The sequence below is a fragment of the Telmatherina bonti genome, assembly GCF_933228915.1.
Source record: "Telmatherina bonti genome assembly, chromosome: 19".
Classification (NCBI taxonomy): Eukaryota; Metazoa; Chordata; class Actinopteri; order Atheriniformes; family Telmatherinidae; genus Telmatherina; species Telmatherina bonti.
In genome coordinates, this window is record NC_136617.1 from 10,345,288 (window position 1) to 10,370,906 (window position 25,619).

Genomic DNA, 25,619 nt, shown 5'->3' on the forward strand with positions numbered 1-25,619 from the left:
ACTGGCCTCAAAAGTGTTCTCCCCTCTGCAGTTTGTTCTGCCTCTTTGAAGTAAAGCGCACAGTTTTAGAGACACCAAGGGGAGGATATGAGCTCTGTTAAATACTAGATAAATATCCCAAGGTGGACGCACAAGTCATAACACTGCAGCAGCTGAGTGGGAGAAGCTGGTGAATAAATTATAATCCTTACTCAACGTAGCTTCAGGTGAGCTCCAGCAGACCTCCATGTACAGTGAAAATGTAAACAATACCCTTAGATTCTGACTAAACTCATTTATTTATGTATTATTATAAATTATATATTATATATCATTAAAATTAAAAAAAAAAAAAAAAGCAAGACAAGACAAAAAAGCAGCTAGACTTTATATGGGCTCGATGTAAAATAGGGATGCTCCAATACCATTTTTCTTCTCATCCAACACAAATCCAATATCTGGAGTTTCAGTATCTGCTGGTACCGCATGTCTACATATCTGTTAAATTACTTATATTCCTTATAGACTTTGATGTATGATATGGTTGTTGGTACCATTCAAGGCTTGGTATAGATTAAATTTATAATAAAGGTATAGATTGTATAATATGTCTACCAAGGTGTTAATTAACTGATTCAGATCAACTGTTTGTTTTTTTTCCAAACTTCTGGAAATGTATTTATTTATGGAAATAAAAGGTGAATGAATGAAATTCGCTGCAGTTTGACAACAGTTGTTTAGCATAAAAAGTAAACTGAAGCCGACATAATATAGTTCCTACATTTTAGCATATTTGGCTAGTTTCTTTGTAAAAAAAGAAAAAAAAAACATTTGATATTAAACGTTTACTTTAAATGACCATGAAAAGCGGATTAAAAAAATTAGAAGTAGAGTCTAGAACACTTGACGCGCAGCAGAGTGAGCGAAGTGAGTGTTAACTTTAGTCTGTTCCAGACTCTGCATCGTGCATTAAAACTGTGTAATGCATGGCTCCTCATTATTTAATCTGCTTATACCATGGTCCCACACAATGACTGCCACAAAACTTTGACAATCACAGATTGAATACACTGAAATCAAATAATTTCTATAAAAAAATCTTGACGTTGGACTTTACTTGGAATCACCAAACATTAGACGTCAAACCATATTCTGGCCATAAAGACACATCATTTCATTTCTTTCCTGTAATTCTGTCTGATTTTCCGAATACCTCTCCCACCTTTTGTCTTGCAGAAATGGTTCGGACTGCCACTCCCTTCCCCATGGTCTCTCTGCTCTTCGTCTTCACCGCCTTTGTCATTAGCAACATTGGCCATATCCGACCACAGCGAACCATTCTCGCCTTTGTTTCCGGCATATTCTTCATACTGTCAGGTAAGGTGTACATGCACCAGGTAAACCATGAAACAATGAAAAGCTGGAGCCAGTGGAACATTTTTTTTCTCCCAGTTTTAACTCTCGGATAATAAAAACCATCTCATTAAAAACCTTGTTGTTCTGCAAAGAGAGTTTGGGAACAATCAAAACCTCAGAGAAGTGTAATTTTGCAACCTCTTGAGGAAACCCCACATGCTGCATCATTTTCTTGTTACAGATTGTTTTTAGTTCCCAATTATTCTGCTGTGTTGTCTTCGAAAAACAGCCTGAGAGAGCAGCTGTCAGAATCTGTGGATTGAGGGTCTTTGGAGAGTAAACATGTTTTTAGCTGAATAAAAGAAACTTTCTCAGTGGTTTGAAGTGAGCTATATCCAATTTATGAAACATATGCACATCATTTACAGAACATTTTCTAGTAGCCTTTCTCAAAGGTTTCCGACAAAGTTATTAAACCTCCTCAGCTGCTTTTGAGTCTCGCTTTGCCTAACTTTAAATTACTAATACTTAAATTAATAGTCTTCAAAAATCCACAGTGGGGAAGCTTTAAAGGTTATCTCGCCACTGAAGATGGAAAACGCTTAAGATTAAGTAACAGCTGAGGTTATCTTCTTCATGGTGACTTTGTCACCTTTCTTGTTACATTTCATTGCTTTGCAGTTGCCAAGGTATCGTTTGTATTTCTGCAGCAACACTGATGGGTTGGAGCTTTCATTAAAAACAGAGTGAGAACAAACAACCAACATCACAATGAAAAACAAAAAGATTATCACAAAATACAAGCGTATGTTCGTCAAAGCGAGAGGTTCTTTTGTTCGGCACAACACAAAGAGCTTAAATAAAACATTAAAAGTGACAAAGCTTCTGCTGTTTCAGTTTCATTTAATACTGAATTTAGTTTTGCAGATGCAGAAGATTTTTCTCGTTTCTATCTACATGATTTCTTAGAAGCTGTTTGATTCTTTGCACAATATAAAGAAAGGGCAAAGTAGACAACAAATTCATCTGAGGCATTATGTATGATATCATTAATTAGATTCATGATCCTGATAAAGATGTTTGCAGTCCTAACATGCTTCCATTTATATCTATAGAGAAAGAAAGATACTGATATGTCTATAGATAAATCTAGATATAAATATTAGAGAAATGTATGGTCCTTTCTGTCCAATGCAGTTGTAACATCCAACTCCTCCATCTTGACCAAATATGGAAACTTCTTGCCTTAAAATAATCAGTTTCAACTCCCCATTTCACAAACCAGCAGATGAAGTCAGTGGTCACATCAATCTCTTATAAGAGGGAGGCTGTGTGTCTATGCTGCAGACATGCCTAAAGATTGAAGTTCTGTGTACAAGTGTCAAACTCCTCCCTCAGCTATCAGCTTAGATGAGACACAACACAGTCGAGAAGACGAGAGACATGCTTGTCAAAAATCCACATTCCTAATGCGTGGAAATCTCACTCTGCTCTTCTCCGTTGCCTTTCCCAGCTGACGGCCTGCCAGACCATACCCTGCTCATGCTGCAGGCTGAACAGGGAGTGGGATTTAATTCCAAATAATAGTTTTCTGCCAGGAAAGCCATCGGGGAGGGGCAGTTTGATGTTTGGGTGCAGGTTTTTACTTCACCAAAAACCAGACATTTTGGGAAGTGACTTTGCTGAAGTGTGACATTTCAAGCAGAAAGTCAGTCATGACAAGATTGATTTTTTTTTTGTTTTGTTTTGTTTTTTTAATTGTTTCCAAGACTGTGTTCGTGATTACAGCCAAAACGCTCCTCTTTACCTCCCTGAAGTAAACAGGCAGAACATCAGCCTTCAGTGCAGTGAGAATCCATTTCAGACACATAGCTGAGCGGAAACTTACTGGATGAAATTCAATTAAAAATTTCAAAAACATTTTGCCTGCCCCTCTGGGGCCATGTTTAGGCAAGCTGAATAATGGGATACAGTAAACAAGAACTATAGAGAACAACATGTCATTCAGTGATTACATAAAATACATTTAGCAGTGGGAAACTTAGGAAACCTATTAGTAAATAACACAAAAATAAATATCTGTACATGTGATGATAAACCAACCTAAAAGGAAATTAGTGCATGCAAGGTGGATGAATAAGTTATGCAGCTGCAAGTCCGATATGTCTCATGGTAACAATATGCAAATTAGACTGAAGTATAGAAGTCTAGCACATCAATTTGGAAATTGTTTATTAAACTGCCTTGTATAAAACTTTATATCATATTCAGTCATCATGTGGGTCCAAATTCTCATTGTTAAAACAACACTGGAACACCAGAAAAGTATGAAATCCCAAACATTATGAGAGTTGAATAAACTGTTTAGTAGTCATCGTTTTGGTCTTTCCATCTGAGTGATAGCAGACTTACTTCATGTTCAGAGAGTAGAAATCACCTCTAACAATCGTCATGGAGTTTTACGTACCGCTGCAAAAGGGTTTTATTGTCCACCAAACTAGACTTCAACAGAATGCCATGGATTTCCTGCATCATCCTTTGGTCTATATACAGCATGCATTCACATTTAGATATAATGCAGCACCTCCTTTACACCAATTTATCTGGTTAAATATCAGTTTAAAGATATTTTTTACTTGTATACAAACAACCAGCTCTACAGTTGTTCAAATAGATTGGATTTTGCAACTGCACCAAACACTCAGCATGTAGCCCATAAGAACCCAGCATGACATATATAATACATACAGTTTCTTAGACAATTAGCATCACTTTATGGTACAAACTTTGCTGAAAATCCCTTGGAATTCAGAAAGCAGAAAATTACACTGCAAAAACTTTTCAATTCAAAAAGATTCAAAATACTTGAATGAATAGAAATACTGTTTCTCTCTCTCCTTGGTGCTTGATAAGGTAAGAGTAAAGCAAAAATAAATAAATAAATAAATAATAAAAACAGTCAATAACAGAAAGTAAGATAAGACAAAATAAAAGCAAAGGTCAGTTGCAAAAAATAGAAGTGAAAGTCACATGTGCAAGCCTGTGTTTCAGTCCAGGATCAGAGGCAGTGGATCAGGGTGACGGGGGGGGGGGGGGGGGGGGGGGGGGGGGGGTTATTGGGAGGTAAAGTTCCAGTAAGGTTAGTGTACAGGGGTGGGGGATATATCAGTTTATCACTTGTTAATAAATGATAAATATCCCAGGAAATTTAGTAATTTTTTAATTTATATTTTGTAAAAGTGACTAATAAAGACCTTGTATTCAAAATATTTGACTTATCTCATCATTTTTTCATGGGTTTGATCTTTATGGGTTAAAACAGTGTTCATGCAAACTAAATGTTCTAATTGTGCAGGAAATATAGTATGTGGAAGCATCCCAAAATCCTTGATGAGAATTCAGTTTTAACAAATTTGGTGAGAAGAGGGGTAGGGATGGATGAGGTTTTTAATCACCATGGAGATGAAGACTGCATTCTTCCTGAGTTTTGCAGACTAGACGGGTGTTTGTAGGGGAGCCACTCAAAGTAAATAAAGCATGAGGAGCCTTGCATGATACTTCCAGCTGAGCAGAGAGTCTGCTGCTCTTATCGTGATGACAGTGCTCTGACAGGTGGCGTTTTAGTGATTTTTTTTGGATCAGATTGCCACTGTGCTCTGCAGGCGGCTTCTGTCATGTAGGCTGATGGAGGAGAACCAGCGGGTGAGGAAAAGGAGGACACTCAGTGAAGCTGGAGTACAATCATATGAGGTTGTTGCTGGGGCTCCAAAAAGAGTTGAAGATGCAGTGTGTAAAGAAAGATCAAAAGTTGCTGACAGAAATATGTATCTATGTATGTATTTCTATGTGTCCATTCAGTCATTCATTCATTCATTCATTAGCCGGTAAGGTCGTAGGAGCAGCAGTCTAAGCAAGGAAGTCCAGCCTTCCCTTTCCCCAGCCACATTTTTTCTCATGATGTGTGTTTTGTATTTTTAGTTTTGCTTTCTTGTTTTGTATCTTTAGTTCTGGTCTTCCCTCTTTAGTTCCATTGTTTCTTGTTTAGCCTTTGTTCCTGTTCATTAGATTCACCTGGTCTTGTTTAGTCCATTCACCACACCGGTGTCTTGTTTGGTTTTCCTGTGTATTTATACCCACTGGTTTCTGTTCCTTGTTCTGGTCCACTGCTTGTGTTTGCTTCTCATGTTCGCTTCCCTTCGTTTCAGTTCATTAAAAGTTCTTGATATTCCTGCATTTTGGTTCTCGCCTCCACCACCCTCGTGACATTTTTCTTCTCTTCTGGGGGGGAGCTGAGGCTAGCTGAGACATATAATCTCTCCAGCGTGTCCTGGGTCTTTCCCAGGGTCTCCTCCCACAGAGACCTGGAACACCTCACCAGGGAGGTGTCCAGGAGGCATTCTAACCAGATGCCTTAACCACCTCTAAAAACGCAGCATACCATTAGTAACTGTTTCAGTTTGCATGTGGTTACTTTAATAAAGTCATTGTTTTTATTCTATTAGGAGTCATTTGTATCTACTTACTGTGGTTCTGCCTTCATGTCAGCTGCCATGTTTCGACCATGATTGTTACTATGTTGTCCATTTCCACCATGAGGCCCATTTACGCTTCCTTACATTCAGAAATGGGGACAGTTGTTTTAAACTTCATTCGACACCACCCTGATACTTGCATGCTTTTATGTTGCCATCGTAAAGTCAGTTCATCCACTTGTTGGTGTTTTGTGTGGCTCCCACACTTACACAGATTCTCTTTAAATGCTGTCACCATGTCTAGTTGTTGATGTTCTCTTTGTCTTCTTTTACTGCTTAGTCTTCTAGGTGCTTTTTATTGTGTGGTTTCTGCATTGTCGTCTTCCTGCTCTGCTTCTGTTTCTCTGGTTAGTTCCATTTGATGGTGTCATGTCAGCTGTGCAACCCCATACCACCCTCATTTCTGCTGCTATCAATCCATTTTCTGCACCAAGTAATGGATAGCTAAGCTTCCCGAAAATGGACTAAACTGCACGTGTAACCGACGCAGGAGACGGACATTATGTCCATCCATCTGTGTAGCTGTCTTCTGTGTCAAGCATAAATGGACTCTTAGTTTGGTCGGTGCTAACAGCACTTTGGATAAATAATAAGTATTTAAGGCTCAAACACAACATCACACATGTACACAATTTGAAAGTAGTTGCCTGTAATGTAGTTACTGCTGCACCTGAGACCACTCAACCCACTTAGAGATGAAAGGTAATGGAAGAATTTTGCCCACTGACACACCATGATCCATTCACAGCTGTAGTTGGCATTTGAAGTCATTCAAACACTTGATATTAATAATTCTTGTATTGTATCTGTAAGCTTCCTCAGAAGATCCTATCACTGGTGGGATAAAAGTTCATGATTCACTGAATGGTGTCTGTGGTGAAATAATGGCATTATAAACCCATCCTCTTGAGTGGTACACCAACCAAAGAGGCTCCATCAGCGAGTCTCTGTGGTCTTCACTGCAAAGTTTTCAGTTCCACCGTCTTAATACTGCTGCTTGTCTTTGCTTGTGAGATTACTGTGGACTCTTCCCACAGCTGGGGAACTATGTCACTGGCCAGAAAGGTCTGGAATAGAAGCTGAAAAATGGCCCACCAGCTGCTCAGTGCATCACCGCAGGGTGTGGCTTCTGATGTTGCTTGGCCCAGATGCCGAGTTTTCTTTGGTTTCATTGAAGACTCACTGCTTTCTCTGTGTTCAGGATGAAGGGAGAGTTCCCAGGTTTCAGTTTGGAGATTTTTGTCTTGAGTTGGGTGCTGTGTTAGACTCGAATCAGGTGTGAAGGGTGTTAAGGTCATCAGACAGTGACCCTGGGTTGCTGTCTGTCATCAGTGCTGCTCACAGACAAACTGAAACTGATTAACTTCATCGCTGTTATCCACATGGCCCATCTATTTCTGCTGCTTAAGTCTTTTCTGTCACTTTACTGAGCGACAGAAGCTGCGAACGTGTTCTGCCTCATCTATCTGAGTCATGTCGGGAAGAGCAGCAGCTGCAGCCAACAGGGTGATGTCACCTCTTTATGTCAGTGCAGGACGGCTCTGCTTTCTGGTCGCTTACCTGCAGCAGTGATTTGAATTATTAGCTACTTGGTGTTTCTTTTTTTTTTTTTTTTTTCTTTATTTTAACTTCCCATCAATATCTTATAATTGCTTTCCGTGAACAGAAAAAAAGCCTTTTTTCCACCTTTTTTTTTTTTTTTTCCTGTGGAAGCTTCACTTCGCAGATGCTGGCTTAGCATGGTGGACTGCTGACTGGACACATGATGTCATAGCATTGTCACTAAGCCAAAATAGACCAAAACATGGTTGTGTTTGCACATGCTCAACATGCTCAGATGTATAAGTGTATCTGAAACACACAACATGATATTGTTTGTGTGCAAATTAACAGCATGAGATGAAGGAAAAACAATATTGTCAGAGTGCAGAATCCATATGTTTTATATTTAAGCTGTCAGAGAAATTTAAAGCATAAAACTGGTAGCCTTTTTTTAAAGGCTACCAGTTTTAAAAAAAGGAGTAAAGAATCATTGAATCAGGCTTTTCTTCCACATAAATATATGGGAGAGAAAGAAAATAAACAGTTTTATTAACGGTGAGTAATTTCCATGCTTTTTCTGAGCAGAATTAAAGCCCTGCTGTCTAGAAATTGCTTAAAATGTAAGTTTCATTGTTCATGGCAGAAGGAAAGAATACGTTCAGGAATTAATGATAATTTTTTGTGCTAATTTTCCTTCTAAAGCTATGAAATCACAACTCTTATAATGTTTCCTTTCATTCAGTATTGCTTCCATGCTGTATACAAGAGTCATGCTTCTCCAAAGCAAAGCTGCAAATATTTCAGTCACCTCAGGGAGGAAAAAACACAGAAAGTCGGAAGGATTTTGTAAAAAAAATAAAAAAAAAAAAATAAAAAAAGTCCCACGACTGCTTCATAAATTGCATTTTTCTTGTTTTATAAGTACATTTTTTTTTTTTTATTATCATGGAAGCTGCTCACAGTCACACTTCACCCTGAGGCTGCAACACTGTGGCTGCAGACCAGCTGTTTCATGCACTCCTTCCTGTTTGTCCTTCCTCCGGTCATGTTTCCTCCTCTCATTCTCTTTATTTTTCCTCTCGTTCATGAGTTTTTCCTCTTTCTTCTCTGTGTGTATGCAAGCCCATTCATGCGCATGTATGTTCACTAGGTTGTCTAGGTGTAAACACTGCCATCTAGAGGGCATGTTGCGTAATCGCAACTCTTTATGTATTTAACTTCTAGATAAAATTAAACCTTCCAATTTAAAGTACATTAAACTGAGAGGGAATATTTGGTTCTTTAAGATGTTGTTTAATCATGTTTTATTTAAATCTTAAGTGTTTTGCATTCCTGATCAGACACATTTTGCAGAGATAAATAGCTTTACGATGATTTTAGGAGCTATTTAATGCAGCTTTCTTTGCTGTGTGTATCAGAGTTACCAGCTGGATTTTGCAGGTCAGCTGTAGTGATTAAAGTGTTGACGAGGAATGAAGCAGTACAGTCCAAATGAGGGCTCACGGTGTGTGTTGATGTGTTTGTGTACACACAACTGGATTTTTATTCTTTTTGTGTATGTTTTTGTGTTCTTTTGCCCACAAGCGGATTTGAATGTTTATAAGTGAGTGTGTGTGACTTTTGTTCTTGTTTATCTCTTAGTCACAGCATTGCCTCTTGTCTGGGTTTTCTCAGTCTGTTCAAAGTAAAACCCGGACGGGTGATTCATTAATTATTCCAGCTTCAATGCGTGCACGCACACACAAATACACAAAGATTAAAGTCCCATTCAGATGAGATTAGTTTTACAAGCAGCAAAGGAAATGCAACATTTGCCTTGCACCCTTTCGTTTGCATCTTATGTTTTTTTTTTTTTTTAATTATCTTTCTGGCATCCCTTCATTTCTCCTGGTTTTTATCTGTCTTGTCTTCATTGAACTGTTTGTCTTGTGGAAAACTCCTCCTGGCACAGGTTACTGAGTTTTTGTTTCAGAACTTGTCCCTGAACACGTGTTCCCGTGGCTGAAGGTGATGATTTGTTTTCTGTATGAACATGTCGTGACCTCCTGCACTAAGACATATCCTCTGTAACGGTGGAATTAAAAGGGGTCATTTCCTCACACAAAAATAAAAAAATAGTATGCAGTCATGCTTAGCTGTGATTAATCTCTTTTAACATGAAGTTAAAGAACAAATATGGAAATCCCAATGAGAAACAGCCTTATTCTTCAAATATGTAAACATGTACAAGGATTGTTTTTTCTTCATCTTTACCATGAAAACTACCTCATAAAATAAAAAAAGAAATAAAATAAGTGAAATAAATAAAATGAGTAGAAAGTAATGAAATAAATCAGACATATTGCAGTGTGTAGTAACTATTTATATGTAAATATACAAAAAATATAGTATATACAGAACATAAATATAGTATATAGTATATAAATATAGTATATATGTAGTAAATATAGTATGTATAAAAATGCATGTAAAACATGATAGCGACGAGATACAAATGTGGAATTAGCATCTTGTTAACACTATAATCATTTTATTATTTGAATGAATTAAATATTTATTCTTATCCATTTGAATCTTCTAAATATAAAGTAGAAAGATGAATCCCAGCACTGCTTTTCCTCTCTTAGCTTCAGCCACGTTCCGCTTTCTGCTCAGTAAGTTATTAAAGTTTGCAGAATAAAAGCTGTGTGTGAAGATAATCAGCAGCAACTAGCCAGGTGTAGAAATACAAATGGAACAATTTTATGAAACATTTTAGGCTGAGAAAATGGAGATGGTGGCTGAACGAGAAAGGAGAGAGGGGACAGAATGACTGAACTAAAATGGTGAAAATAGATAAGTGAGGAATGGGAGAGGTGCAGAGGCAGCAGAAGAAAAGAGATGAAAAGAAAAAAGGAGGGTAAGAAGTGGAGAGGAAGGATGGAGAGGAAGGATGAGGAAGGATGGAGAGGAGGGATGAGGTGGAAGGATGGAGAGGAGGGATGAGGAGAAAGGAGGAGGGGTGGAGAGGAGGGATGAGGAGGAGAGATGATGAGGAGGGATGAGGAGAAAGATGAAGGATGGAGAGGAGGGACAAGGAGGAGAGATGAAGAAGGATGGAGAGGAGGGATCAGGAGAAGAGATGAAGAAGGATGGAGAGGAGGGATGAGGAGAAGAGATGAAGAAGGATGGAGAGGAGGGATGAGGAGAAGAGATGAAGAAGGATGGAGAGGAGGGATGAGGAGAAGAGATGAAGGATGGAGAGGGATGAGGAGAAGAGATGAAGGATGGAGAGGAGGGATGAGGAGAAGAGATGAAGAAGGATGGAGAGGAGAGATGAGGAGAAGAGATGAAGAAGGATGGAGAGGAGGGATGAGGAGAAGAGATGAAGAAGGATGGAGAGGAGGGATGAGGAGAAGAGATGAGGAGGACGGATGGAGATGATGGCAGAAAAATGGAAAGCTGGACAAACAGCCAGTGGGAACGATGGAAAGACAGAAGTGGAGAAGAGGGATGGGAAATGAAGAGGTTGAGAAAACCAGACTAACAGGAAGCAGAGGATCTGAAGCAGGTATCAGAAAGTTCACCAGGTGATTAGAGGCGGGGTTTAGACATGGCCCCGCCCACAAACCACAGCTAACAGGTGAACTCCACATATGGCCCGATGCAACAGAGTTCATACTTCATGGAACGTGATTTCCTGAAGTTTTTAATAACCGAACGATGTTTGGCTTTTTTATTCAGCAAAGTTTTTATCCTGAACGAACTTCCAGATCCAGGAGAAGGGAATGACACAACTCCAGTAGCATCAGGAAGAGCCAAGGCCAACATAGCAAACAGAACACCCCCGACTGAAAGTAAAAACATAAAAACAAAGGAAAGATAATAAACACAAACAAACAGACACATGATATGATGACAGGTGGCCCTTAATGCTCAGTCCCAGCCACTGATTGGCTGGAAGAGACCATCACTTCAGGTTTAGTGACTTTTGTAACTAACTTTTCTACTTTTCTCCCTAAATATGTTTATGGAGATATTTTAATCCACTTCCTCCTAAAGCTCCGAGAGGCCATGTGTCGCTCATGAGGACATATGATAAAGGAGCGTGTGGAAGAAGTGTTAGGATCCAGTTTACAGGAGGATGTTTGTGGTTCAGATGGAGTGAAGATCCCAAGCATCCATTCTGTAGTGATTATATTTGAGTATTTGTTTGCATTGTTTTTGTTTGTTTGTTTCTGCAGGTCTCAGTCTGGTGGTGGGTCTGGTTTTGTACATTTCTAGCATCAACGACGAGGTGATGAACCGACCCAGAGAGCCGGAGCAGTTCTTCCACTACCACTACGGCTGGTCCTTCGCCTTTGCCGCCTCCTCCTTCCTGCTCAAAGAGGTGAATTAAGCAAACACACACACACACACACACGCACTCGAACAAACCCAAGTGGTTCGTGCATGAAAGCAGGGGACTGCTGCATACACACTGACCCATGGCAGAATAATCCAACAAGCAGCATTGTGTAGTTGTTTCTTTTTGCATCTTGTCTGCAGAAGCTGGAGCTGCGCATGCCGAGCATTTCACTGTGACACAAATATGAACTGATGCTTAGCCTTTTTACACACACACACACACACACACACACACAGATGGTTTGGAATATGGCTTGGATGTTAACCAAACACAGTTTAGATAAACACACATGTTCAAGCAAGTAAATCCACATACACACACACACACACACACACACGCGCGCGCGCGCGCTTGATGAAACGTAGCCTTATTCAGCTAAACACACACTGAGAAAGTGCCTGCGTAGGAGTTCGTCATCCCGCTCACATCAATATTCATAAATGTTAATAGCTTGAATACTTGAGGGCAGCAGCTCTGTCGCAGCACTGCTTTATATGCATCAGAAAATACCTTGTCGGGAGGGGGGGGGGGGGGTCGTTTCTGCTGCACCTCTTTTATCCTCATTCCTCCTATTTTTAAGTCTTTTCTCCTCATGTTCTCTTCCCTCGTATTTTCTTTTCCAGCCTTGTCTCAATGTGTCCTTTACTTTTATCTCGTCTCTTCTCATCCCCACTTTTAATCATCAGTCGTCCCCCCCCCTCCCCTTTCCTCCCCCCTCTCTCCTCCTGCCCTCTCCATCAGTTTCATCTTCCCCTTTTGCTGTTTCATGTCTATTTTCATTTCTCTTGTCATCCTCGGTTTCTCTCGGCTCATCTTTTATCTGTTCTTCTTCGAGCTTATTTTTCTTTCAGAATCCTTCCTCCCTCCCCCCCCACCCTCCCATCTCTCCCCTCCTTTCATATCTGCAAATATTTTTTTCTGTTAATGTTCTCATTCATCTCCCATCTTTTTGTTCTTCATTTATTTAACATCCCCCCTCGTTAGCGTTCTTTTTTCCTTTGTGCTTTTTATGACTCATCTCTTTTTTCAGCACATCCTCCTTCATTTTTCCTTTCTTCTTTTCTCCTCTTTCCACTCAGTTCTGCCTTACTTTTCTTCTTTTCACTCTTCCTCAGTTTCTCTGCTTGTCTTACTGAAGGCACTCTTTTCCTCCCAAATACACTAATTCCTCAATCTTCACGCTTCAGAGTTGTTGTTGTTGGATGAATAGTGGATGAGCTGAGAAGCCTCGGCGGATGCCCGAATGGAAACACGAATAAATTCGTGATAATAGCTCATCCCAACATGCAGCTTCCAGTGTTTTTTGTCAACTGTCTGGAAAAATGAAGGGTGATTTGTTGGCCTTGTCCCCCTTCCTGATGGTGGTGTGTTACAGTTTAGTGACAGAGGTGCTGATTCTGGGGTTTAAAATGTATTTTCAAGATTTCTATCAGACTTTCTCTAAACCCAAATCTGTCTGGTCTCAGCTCAATAACAGACTTTTAACCAATCAGAGCAAAGCAACATCAGTTGTTGTTCAGGAATGCTCCTCCTCTTGATGTGAAGAGATAAATCCCAACCATTTCATTAAATAAATGGTTGGGACTAGCCAGAGCTGGCAGGGTTCAGCTCTGGCAGCTGAACCCTGCAGAGCAGATAAAATATTGACTCAGGTTTGTCTGTTTCACAGTTAGCAGTGACCTGAAGTAACCCTGGTTGTCACGGTGACATTCTCTCACTTTAAACTACTCAGGATTTGTGTTTAATATTAACGACAACATTCTGTGTGAAACTAGCAGAAGTTTACATCTCAGGTCCAAAATGAAGCACTTTCTACAACACTAGACATGGGGAGGCTCGGACAGCGGCCTTTCGGCGTGGAGTTTGCATGTTCTCCCCGTGTATGCGTGGTTCTCTCCGGGTACTCCGCCTTCCTCCCACCGTCCAAAGACATGCATGTTAGGTTAATTGGTTACTATAAACTACCCATAGGAGTAAGTGTGAGTGGTTGTTTGTCTCTGTGTGGCCCTGTGATAGACTGGCGACATGTCCAGGGTGTACCCCACCTCCTGTCCAATGACTGCTGGGATAGCCTCCAGCTTCCCCGCGACCCTTCATCAGACAAAGCGGTTTCCTTTATGAATGAATGAATAAATAAAAGACATAATATGTTGTGCAGTCTGAGTCGTTTTATAATCAGGAAAACAGTATGATGATGTCCCTGATGGGTCGTGAACTGTCACCATTCTGCATTCATCAAGACCCTCAAATGCCAAGTCACAAAGAACGGTTGAGATGACCTTGAGGGGAATCAGACCTCAGGCGGATCCAGAAAAGCTCAGGCAGGCAGTACGAGGCAGTCAGACCTCCCAGTCAACACGAGAACTGAATGTGACATCGCTTTTTCAGAGGGTGGTGATGATGATAGAGGCAGGTGTGCGGACATATGCCCCAAGGCTGCTGCTCTGCCTCAGTCTGGAGGAAGGGAGAGTTACAAACAAAAAACAAACACATTGTAGATGGGAAAACAAACTAAACAAATCCTGATATAAAGCATGGTTTGAATTACAGGGGGGATGAGCAAAAATCTGACCTGAAAACACTTACCTGAGTTATTTATTTACTTATTTGTTTTAGTTTTTTTCTTCCGACCCGTCCAGTATTGTGTCAGCAGAATGACGGTCGGCTCACCTGAGACAATAAGAGACACTTTAAAACAACAACAAAAGAAAAATGTTACTTTTAGATTATTATTTGACATTTTCTAGAAGGTTCCTGGTGTTTTTAGCATTACTTTGTCAGCATTGTGTGTTTATTCATTCATTTCATCAGTAACTTTTTACCATTTGAGGATTTTGCATCGATTCCTTCTGTGGGCATCCAGGCGTAACAGATCTGTACTCTAATTATTGGCTTCATGTCGCGTTATGAAACGAGTCTGTAGCAAGTTTGTTACCGTGGAAAACTGACATAAACAGCCAAGTTGTTATATCTGCTACTGACTTAGGGTAGGCTGATAAACACGACTGACTTTAGTCTCATTTAAAATGACTGTTTTGTTTTAATGCTGATACACACGTGTGTGTTTCTGAACCGAGATGCAGGCGATCCGTTCTGTTTCCCCACAGATGTTTCTGTGAAGCAGAATGTTTGTGAATTCAGCTGCAAAAAAAATCGTTTTTGTGGTTGTTAAAATAACTTTCTGAAATGTTTTAGTTTTCGATTTTGTTACTGTCTGTGGATAAAAGTAAGATGTCAGAAAAAATAACGGGATCGTGACACTGAAAAGCAGCGCAGCAGAGATGGACAAATATCGCTGCTTTGTTTGACTGTTTGGTTTATTAAAGTGTTCATTATTGTCCTGGTTATTTAGTCAAGTGATTTGTTGCTCTTGAAGACTTTTATATGATTAAGTGGAAAATGTTCAATTAAACTATGAACTAATGAAATAAACAAATACGAAAACAAACTCTGTTTGCAAAAACTGTTTGCTCTAATTAAACTATTGACTTTTGCATATATTTATGATGTAATCCTACTTGTACAAGATGCTTGTGTTTGTATCGGATGCATCCTGCAGTAACAAAATGTATTTTTCCAGTAGCGACGCACCATGTCACTGATGATGTTTATTGTTTTCTATTTACAAAATCTACTGATGGAAGCTTTGTGAAAATCCCTGAGATTTTAATATTCTTTTAATCTAAATGTGACGCATCAGAGGATGTCATAAATCCCAGCATCAGCTGATGAATAGAACGGATGTGTTCATGTAAAAAAAAAAGTCGTTTAGAAAAAAAATAGAAAAGTAATTTCTGTCTCCATCTGAGGGAGAAATCTTTGTTAATGTCCGTGTCTGTTCCAGGGTGCAGGAGTGATGTCTGTCTACCTCTTCATGAAGCGTTATGCTGAGGAAGAGCTGTACCGCCCCCACCCTGCGCTCTACCGCCCCCGCATGTCTGACTGCAGCGACTACAGCGGCCAGTACCTCCATCCAGACTCATGGGCTCCACCGCAGCGGGGCCGCAGCGCCTCCGATGTTTCCTCCGACATCTCCATCCAGCTCAACCAGACTCCCCCCCCACAGCAACCTTCTAAGGGGGGCAGCAGCTCCCAGGCGACCCCCTCTTCCTCCGGGCCCTCATCAGCAGCAAGCTACCAGCTCCAGCCGGCCTCTTCCTCCTCCACTTCCTCTTCCTATCCACACCCTCTTCACCCAGGTGTCACCTCCACCTTACCCAGAGCCTCCCATGCCCACACCCACTCTCAGCCACACCCCCACCCCAGCGGCCCTCCCCAGTCCCTGCCAATGGCGGGCCCACCTGCTGCCGTACCCCCTCCTCGCTACCACACACACACACGAATGAGTGCATCTCCATGCTAGGCTACATAAGCAGGGAACAAGGGGGGAGATACAGCTCGAGGGATGGGGGTGGGGGGGAGGGAGGGGTTACGTTGGCTCTGTTACACCTCTCATACACAACACATGCACACAGACATAAATCCTGTACCCTCAGAGTGTGTGTGGGCAGAGGGTTGCAGCAGAGTAGCGGAAAGAAGAAGGTTTACGATAAAAAAAAAAACAGAAGAGACGAGGAAAGGAGGGGGGGTGAACAGATGACTCACCGCAGATGTTTAACAAAACTTTTAACGCTCTGAGAGGGAACATGGGAGGGGGTGAGGGAGGAATATGATGATTAGCAGCACTGAGACACTAACGGGGGTTTCTAACGGCAACATTAGTCGTCGAGGAAACGATGGAAGGGCAACGAGGTGACGCCGCCAGAAGCAGGAAGGTCGTCCACACTAACCTCTATTATTTCCCATGGCTGCTGTTTATTTCTTTGTTCCGTAGTTTTATTATACCGTATGTACAAATGCTTTCAATTACATCTTAATTTCACACGACAGTATTTCTAATGATTAAAGGTTTTGCAGGGCAGATGATGAAATGACGTGTTTTGGTGCATAAAACCCCAGCAGACATCTTTAAGTCCCTATCTGACGGAACCAGTGTCATTTTACACTTTTAGACAGCTGAGCAATGTTTTTATTTAGTTTTTCAATAACTTGTATTGAACAATCAGATTATTTGGGCCTTAGTCATTCTAAATATGTTTAACTAAATGCATACAGTAAGTTTTGGAATAACTGCCTCATTGTGTAGTTCTGCACAGTCCCGCTCATCTTATCTATAATTAGTTTTACATTAATTCTTGTAGAGTGAAAATACAGCATTAGGCTGGAAAATCATTGCATGCATGTCATCACAACATGTTTAGAATTTGCATGATTAATTATTCTGGATGGTTTTGTGGCAAAACATAAGGTGGTCTAAAAAAAGATTTTAAAAAAATTTAAAAATTCGATTTATGATAATAAATTTGAATTTGATATTTTTGTCATGCAAACCAACATGACTTTAAAAGTGATCATTTTTTTCTGATTCATGTGTCCAGTCCAGGAAATGTCACCACTTCATTCCAGAGTCATATTTCCTAATGCAATCAGTCACAGTGTTTTATTCAACACACGATAAGATGCTTTCCAAACATGTAAAGTCTGTGCAAAAAAAAATGCTCCTGAAAGTTTTAATGTTACATTTTCGCACCAGCCCTTCTCCAGACACACAGTAGGCATGAACACACATCTCTATATATACAACCACCTAGCAGTCACTGAAGAAGGTGATTAACCCCCAGTGTGAGGGAAAAAAAGCACTTTCCAAACCTCAACCATGTAGTTTTGAAAGCTAAATATTTACCTAGTAGTTTCCAATAAGCAGTAATTACCGTGGTAACCTTGATCAAAATAGTTTGCCATTCAAGAATGGCATTTATTTATTATTTTCATTTTATTTAGTTAGTTTTGCAGTGTAGCTAGAAGCTTTAATGGCAAAACTATTTTAAAAAAAAAAAACCCAGACGGACAAATCATTGCCACTGAACACACAACCTGTGCCGTGGTAATAAAGCTACAGCATCACAGTCCTGAGACGACTATTTCATCAGACGACAGTGTTTTTTCTCTTTAGAGTTATTCACTGTCTCCATTACGCATAAAAGAAACATGAAGAAAAAAAAAAAGACCATATTGTCTAATTTCAACACTGCTTAAAACGTTTTTTAAGCAAATTCCTACCTGCCTGCATTACCTAAAACTGTAAAAGCAATATTGACTCATGTTAATAAAACTTCCATAGCATTTAGAATTTGGAGGGGAGGGACGGTGGTCCTTCCATGCAGACTGTCCCAGCAGAGAACTGAGTCCAGTCCAACACTGTTCAAGGCCACCTCATTTGTGAGTGTAGCATCCAGTTTGCAGCTGGTTAATGTTGTTCATGGTTAAATGGATAGTTAGAATAAGCATATGTACCTAGATGTTGTTGCAGATTGGAAATATATGAAGCTAATGCTGCCCTGTGCAACACAACAACTGTAAACATTACAATGTTTGAGTTTCTTTACTTTTAATGGTTATTAGGTAACACACAACCATGACAGTCATTTTTATTTATTCTGCTGTTTTTTTATTTATTCATTCACGTGCTTGTTTAATTCAGACGTCGCTGGCTGGTTTTGTGTGTGGACAAAATTCAATGTATAAACTCAACAACTGCTTGTATGCTGAAGAAAAGATTTTCTTTTTACTTTTGTATCTTCAAAGCGATCAGTTTCTTACTTTCCAACATTGTGCAGAAAAACTAAACAGTAAAAATTGACGTAAGAAGGTTCTAAGCAGCGGCTTCACCTTGTTGCCCCCTATCACAGCCTGACAAATCAACTATTCCATCCAGTAAGGGTAAACTGTGTATGCATTACAATTTCTATTCCACACATACAGATTCCTTTCTCTCCTCTTCCGTGTTCTTGCTCAAACAAAGACGAAAATACAATCCGTTTTTCTTTTTGTGTTTGAGCTGATGGGTTTTCTAAGTTGTTTGTATTTTAGGAAAGAAGCTGTGGAATGAATGTTCAACAATCTCTGGAATGAAACTGAAAATGTAGCTGAGAGACTCGTCGGTGCAGGTGGAGATCGTCCGCGGGAGCTTTACAAGGTTTAAAAAACCTGCCCAAACAGGAACCGTCTGCTTCAGTGATCGCCAACGGTGCAATCAAAGCAGAGAACTTTTACAATTTTGGAATGGATGCCATAGAACTATTGTAAATGGTTCAATGTCCTAAACTAGGATTAGATTGCTTTCCATTTTAAATCCACTCAATTCTGAACAAAATGCTGCAGCAGGTCGTGGCTCCCTGCTGTAACTGTTGGTGACAAATACATTTGTAGTAATGGAGGAATGTCAATGGAAAGTTTCCAGTTTTGAGCACAATCACGAATATTTCCATTCCATTTGCTGTCAGCTGTGTGTTTTACCTGACTGTTCCAAGCTTATTTTTGTGTTTCGGCATGATGATGTGCTTTCTGAATTGACAGTTTTGAATGGAATCTCACTTTTTTTGGTTTGATCAGAAATAGAACGTTTATATAAAGACTAGCTTGAAGTAAAAACGTGGCACTTTGAAGAAGTAAAACTTAGATGGGAAGCAAACTGAAAACCTGCTTTCATCTATTCGATGAGTTCTGCTTCGCTGTTATGCAGGATTAATACTTTTAGCGCTGTGCTACTTATTAGAAATCTGTTCAAATATTGAGTAGCCATAATGAAATCTGAATATTTCTGCAACCACAAAGTCCATTTGAATACTTCTGGAGTCATAGTGATGGAAAAGCTTATAATATTAGATTAGATGTGTAATATTACTGGTGAAGAGTACAGGAAAACAGCACATGGTATCAATAAAAACGTTAGACTTGCCAAAAAAACAAAAAGAAACAATATTTCTGAAGCAATGCAGCTGGAGCTTTAAACTTCCATCAAACCAAAGGATAAAATGTGAACATTAACTCTCCGAAGACCAAGTCTGACATAAAATCGCTCCAACTTTCTTCTGCTTCACCTCATCAGGCAGTTCAGGCAACGTCTCTAAATGTCAGTTTTTCTACAATTTGGCACCAAGTCCTCTCAGAGGCCCCCCAGATGGGGACCACAAGGTTCTTCCAGAATTAAGTTTATTTAATAAAGGTTCTTCTCAACATGGCTAGATTAATAATTTAGCTAAAACTGTCTCAGAAACACGTCAATTTGGATTTTGAATATGTACATCCTTGTCTGTATCGTCTTAAGTTTTAACTTAAAAGGTATTTTTTCTTTCTTTCATTTTGTTTCCCATCTAAGTTGTCATTTTTCATAGTAGCTAAAAAAAAAAAGATTGCTTGTTTTTGTAGCATAGTAAAAACTCATGCCTACAAAGATGCATTGTTTGTAGCTATTTTTAGGGTTTTGGGGTGGGGGGCTATGCTTATAACCTGTGGTACTGTTAAAGAGAAATATTGTAGCAAACGACTTGCTGTGTTAATAGCAAATTCTAAGAATATTTGTTATGTAATGACTGAATCAGAAATCATGTAGCTATTGATAAGAGCTTTTGCAGATGTTTTCAGATGTTTCTTTGACTTGCCAAAGCCGAGCATCCATGCTTATGAGCACATACGCACACACGCAGCCACCACAAATAGATATATTTATGTAGCTAAATCTGAACCAAAAGTGTGTTTTTTTTTTTGGGAACAACTTAGCAGAGAAATAGTTTTTTTTTTTCTTTTTTATGTTTGCTTCCTTTATTCAGAGCAGAAATTCCTTTAAACTGCGATTTGGGTGTAAATATTTATGCTGTATCGTCTGTGTGCAGACTAACCAGGAAGTGTTTACAATCAAGGTGGGAATTTAAATGATTATTTATATTGAACTAGATAAATATCTGTCCAGAATGCACCATATTGTTTATTTCTAAAGTTTTCAGCATTCTGGAAAATGCACCAACTGCAGGGTTACTTGCCAGCAGTGTTTTGGTTACTTCAAAGCCAATAACGTTTGCCTGGGTTAAGACTTTATTTGCTTTTTTTTTTCCTTTTTTTTGCTAAATATGCTTATTTGCAGAAACTTGGTAAAAACTACAATTTTTGTACATAATTCAAATTTAGTAGTTGAGCGCTAACTTCTGAGAACAAGCTGATGTGGCAGCTTACAGAGCAAGTTATAAAATCGCCTGTTGCTAAAGTAAAAAGAAAGTTAAATAAATTATAATTGTATAAACTCCATGAGGTTCTGGTTTCATTTTGCATGCATAAAATGGCATTAAATCAAATCAAACTTTATTGATTCAGCACTTTTCATACAGATGTATTTCAAAGTGCTTTACAAAATGTAAAAACAATTTTACACTTATGTACACACGCACCCCAAACACACAACCCCACCCTATCTCTAACCCTCCATACCAACATAAAAAACTCCCTTAAAACTCTATATCCAACATATATAATATGTTTCACTAAAAAAAAAAAGATCTACCTCTGATCTTTTTCAATGAAACAGGATTTTTTGCAAATGTTTTATGAAAATCCAAATTGGTTTTTCCTCAACAAAAGTTTGTATTCAAAGCAACCCAATCGTACAGCCTTAAAGCATTTCATGCCATTGTTTGCAATTTAATAATCACAAAATAGACAAATGCATTGCATTTAAAAGCCTCAGTGTGGATCTGAGATGACATCAAGTCAAGTCCGATCCCACAAAGGCTGTTGTAGAGTTTGGTTACTTTCTCCATTCAATATCAGATTGCAGTGGTACTCAGTTCAGTAAATGTATCCCTGCTCCAACACAGCTGAGTCATTGTGCAGATTCCAATAGGTTGTTAGAGCCATTTACTTTGATTCAGGTGTGTTGAAGCAGGAATACATGCAAAAATCCGCTGGATTGCACACAACATAGGGCTGAATTGAGTACCCCTGATAGTTTGTACCTTCTGTTTATCACAATACAGACAAAATAGTTGAGGTTGGATATGATAAAAGGTTAGATATTATGACCTCTTAGCTACCATTATTTAAAACTAGATTATTAAAGTTTGGAAAATGTCACGGCTTTGTCATGAAATAAAACAGATCATATACATTTCTGGACTACTGAGAAATGAGTTCAGATTCCTAAACACATGAAACTGGTCTGATTTACATATGCTGATTTAAATACAACCATTTGTTGTACCTTGCCTCCTTCCAGGTGGAAGCTGGAGTCGAGCAGAGATGGAAAATGAAAAATGGAAGGAGTTTTAACTTTATTACAAATCTTTTTGGTTTTTTTTATAAGAGCGAGCTGCACATTGGGTGCAACCAGACCGCTGTCAGATGTTAAAGTCAAGAAGCAGAGATCATCACTGATGACTGCTGAATATGAGTGAAGCACATCAAAACACATTCGCTACATGAAGGATACACGAGTGTGTCTTCCTGCCTTTCAAGTCAGGTTGTTGCTCTGTAGATCTGATTTCTATCACTTCATCATCCCCTCTGCTGGCCCCCCCACTGCGCAAAAACCCCCAGAATCCAGAGATATCTTTGCCTGGATACCCTCAGATGTGCCTCATGCATGGTGATATCTGTCCTGGATACTCTCCGAACATGACCGTCTCAGATGTCATGTCAGGAACATATCAACTCCCGGTATGGGACCACTTTGATACTGATAGAATCTGCAGTTCAGATTTTCCCCAGATATGGGATACTGGTCAAGGCCCATATTCGGAGAGTATCCCTACACTAAAGATATTCGGACAGGATATCTCCAGATTCTACTCAAGTCAAATCTGGTGATTTCTGATGTTGGTATACTCATCATATCTGGGGTCAGGATTCTGTATATCTGGCCCGTAGCCATATTTGCAGTCCGAACACAAGTTATATCTGTTGTCTGGATATCTCCAGATTCTACTCAAGTCAAATCTGGTGATTTCTGATGTTGGTATACTCATCATATCTGGGGTCAGGATTCTGTATATCTGGCCTGTAGCCATATTTGCAGTCCGAACACAAGTTATATCTGTTGTCTGGATATCTCCAGATTCTACTCAAGTCAAATCTGGTGATTTCTGATGTTTGTATACTCATCATATCTGGGGTCAGGATTCTGGATGTGGCCCGTAGCCATATTTGCAGTCCAAACACAATATTACTTATCTATATACCCTGCCTTTTCCAATGTAGCACACCAAATAATCAGTAAAATATCAAAAAAGGCCAACACATTTTGACTAGGTGAGCATATAGAACATTTACTTAAAATGACAGCTAACCATTTCACTTCAAACATTTCAATATAAAAATAAAACATGCACTCACAGCAAACAATTTATAAATAAACACCAAAACCATCCACAGCAAACAATTTAAAAATAAATAAACACCAGAAAAATATCTAAGTCTCTTTTTAGTCCAGTTCACTTTCTTCTTCCACCACATAGCGACTGTTTCCAGGAGGTGGATCACGGTGTGTTAAACCTACACAGTTTCTTTAATGTGTCGACCTTGGTTCAACTCCCTTCTTACGGTTGTCATCCAAGGCCCTTTGACAAATACTCATGACCCTGGTGAGCCGAGTACAACGCCACTTTGGTGAGTTATAGTTAAACTCTGTCCTTTCATCGTTGCTTTCTTCATCACTGACATAATTTAAATTGGCTCCTTTCAAAAATTCCAGGTCATCTTTGTTAAGGACTTCCTCGCCAATCTTTACACGCTTTTTGAACAGCTGTAGAAGAAGAAAAACAAATGAGTTTTAGCTGTATGCAACCAAAGTCTACAATAAAAACCTTCTGTTTTTAATGGAATGTAAAGTGTATCATATTGAATTATATCTAAGGCCATGCTCAGTTAAGATATTGCAAATTAGAGGCAAGTGCTGCCTGTTTTCTGATGGTATGTTGACATCTTCATGAACATGGGACAGAAAAAAAGCCTAGCTCTCTGAGGCAGAAGGATGCATGTGAAGGTTTTGTTAGCTACACCTATATTGTTTATTTAGATCACTAAGTTATTCAGATCCAGCTGTGACAGAGGTATACTCAAAATATGCAGGGTTCTTATTTGTTTACCACAAAACGCTACAGTTTTTTAAATAAGTTGTGCACATTAATAGACTCTGCACAAGTCATTAAAACTTCCCTAGTACTATGGACTTATGGACTACAACAAAAAGGATTAAATAAAAATTCTTCAGATAATTATAAGTTTTTACAAACATAAACAGTGACGAATACTTCTAAGGATATTCTATGCTATGCATGCACATACCTAAACCCAAATACATACACTAACAGTCAAATGTTTGGACACTTTACCATTACATCCAATTGGAAAATGTGCCCAAAAGTTTGACTGGTACTGTACATACAACATGGACATAAAGGTAAAACCAAATTGTCAAAATATGACATATAGTTCAGTTACACAGACAGTTGCAGATTTAGTTAAGACAACTCACCCGGTCACGCCTACTTGTCATGAGCTTCCGCCTCTTGACTCTCTCCTTGGTCCCATCTCTCTCCATTCTCTCAGAGGCTTTTAAATTTTCAAAGGCCCGGTTACATGCTCCTAGTGGATGGAAAAACATTGACAGGTGAAATATAAATGCTAGCTATTTACACATCACCTTATCAAACCCGACTTCACACCCATGTTTAATACATACTTCGAACTTGGTGGAAGCTCCAATTTGGTTCCACATCTTTAATTGCCTGGATCACTGCAGCTGTAACCTCTTCATTGTGTGGTGTCCGAAAGCTGAAGAAAAACACCAACATTTTTAAAGCTGCTAATATTTTTCTAGACTTAAAACATTAGAAAGAAACCTACTTGTCACTCGGCTGGACCCTCCACTGGAGCTGCTCCCCGAGATTTACATGTGTTTGACGAACCAGAGCCTGTGGGGGGAGGAACCATTATAATGTGTTTAGCTACATTAAATTCTCTATTACGGTCAAATTTCTGTAATAAATATAGTAATGCATAAAGTATGGGTAAAAGTGCAGATTGATTAAATGGGAAGGCAACTGGAGGAGTATATGTGCAATAATAAGGAAAGTAGAACAGGCCACTTATGAGTTATTACTTCCACAATAAAAAAAGAAATACAATAATCCCCTGAAAAGTTGTCTGATATTACAACTCATTATTATTCCAAACATTTTTAAGTACAGTATTTTAACACATATAAGTTTTTTAGGCTTGCTCTCAAAAGCAAATACATACAGAAAGTTCCAGAGGGATCTTCGAATCCGGTGTACTTTTAGCTTCATTTTTTTCTCCATTTCATCCAACCTCTGTGCCATCCCCTTGAAATCAGCTTTCATAGATTCCACTAACTGATATAGAGACTCAACTTGCCTGAAAAAGAGAAAAAGAGGAACATTTATTGTTAGAATAGAAAATAGAATAACATACATAATTTCATTACATAACAATGTTACAAATTTAAGGGGCTCAGTCAACACAGTGCGCCAAAGAAATAAAACAGGGAAGACAAATAGTTCACATCAGTATTTTTGTTTGGAATCAGTCTGTTTGCTCAAAGTCTGGAGAAATGTGAACGCGCCAAACAACTTCTGATTCAGACCAAAGAACCGGACTCGGTCCGCCTACAAATGCAGGTCTCGGTCAGTTTCAAGTGGACCAAATACAGGAAGTGGACTACAAAACAAGTCCCTTCCTGCATGTGGTGTAGCATGGCATTGTGAGTAAATCCATAGCGATGGCGTTAAGGGTCATCTGCCTCGCCTGGTGTTCATACTGTGTCCATTGTTGCAGTGGATTTCTGCAGTATACTTGCGAAGGACACAATAAAAACCCAAAACAGCCATAGTTTAACTCCAAATGGAAGAGTTTTCCTCTTCACGTGGGTCTTGTCCTCTTTTTAGCTAAATACTAGTGCAGTGCCACCCTTGGTT

The 25,619-nt window shown here is 39.3% G+C and overlaps 1 protein-coding gene across 3 annotated transcripts in view; it reads left to right on the forward strand.

The window, feature by feature from the left end:
- The window catches only part of cacng7a (calcium channel, voltage-dependent, gamma subunit 7a), a gene marked incomplete at its 3' end in the record, with an annotated part of 101,665 nt that extends 85,506 nt beyond the window's left edge, over positions 1–16,159 (forward strand). For all 3 annotated transcript variants that reach the window (XM_079258483.1, XM_079258481.1, XM_079258482.1), the window contains exons 4-6: positions 1,216–1,356; positions 11,633–11,778; positions 15,641–16,159. In XM_079258483.1, the coding sequence (XP_079114609.1) occupies positions 1,216–1,356; positions 11,633–11,778; positions 15,641–16,159 (806 nt within the window). The remainder of the gene's footprint in view (positions 1–1,215; positions 1,357–11,632; positions 11,779–15,640) is intronic.
- Positions 16,160–25,619: the final 9,460 nt, after the last annotated feature.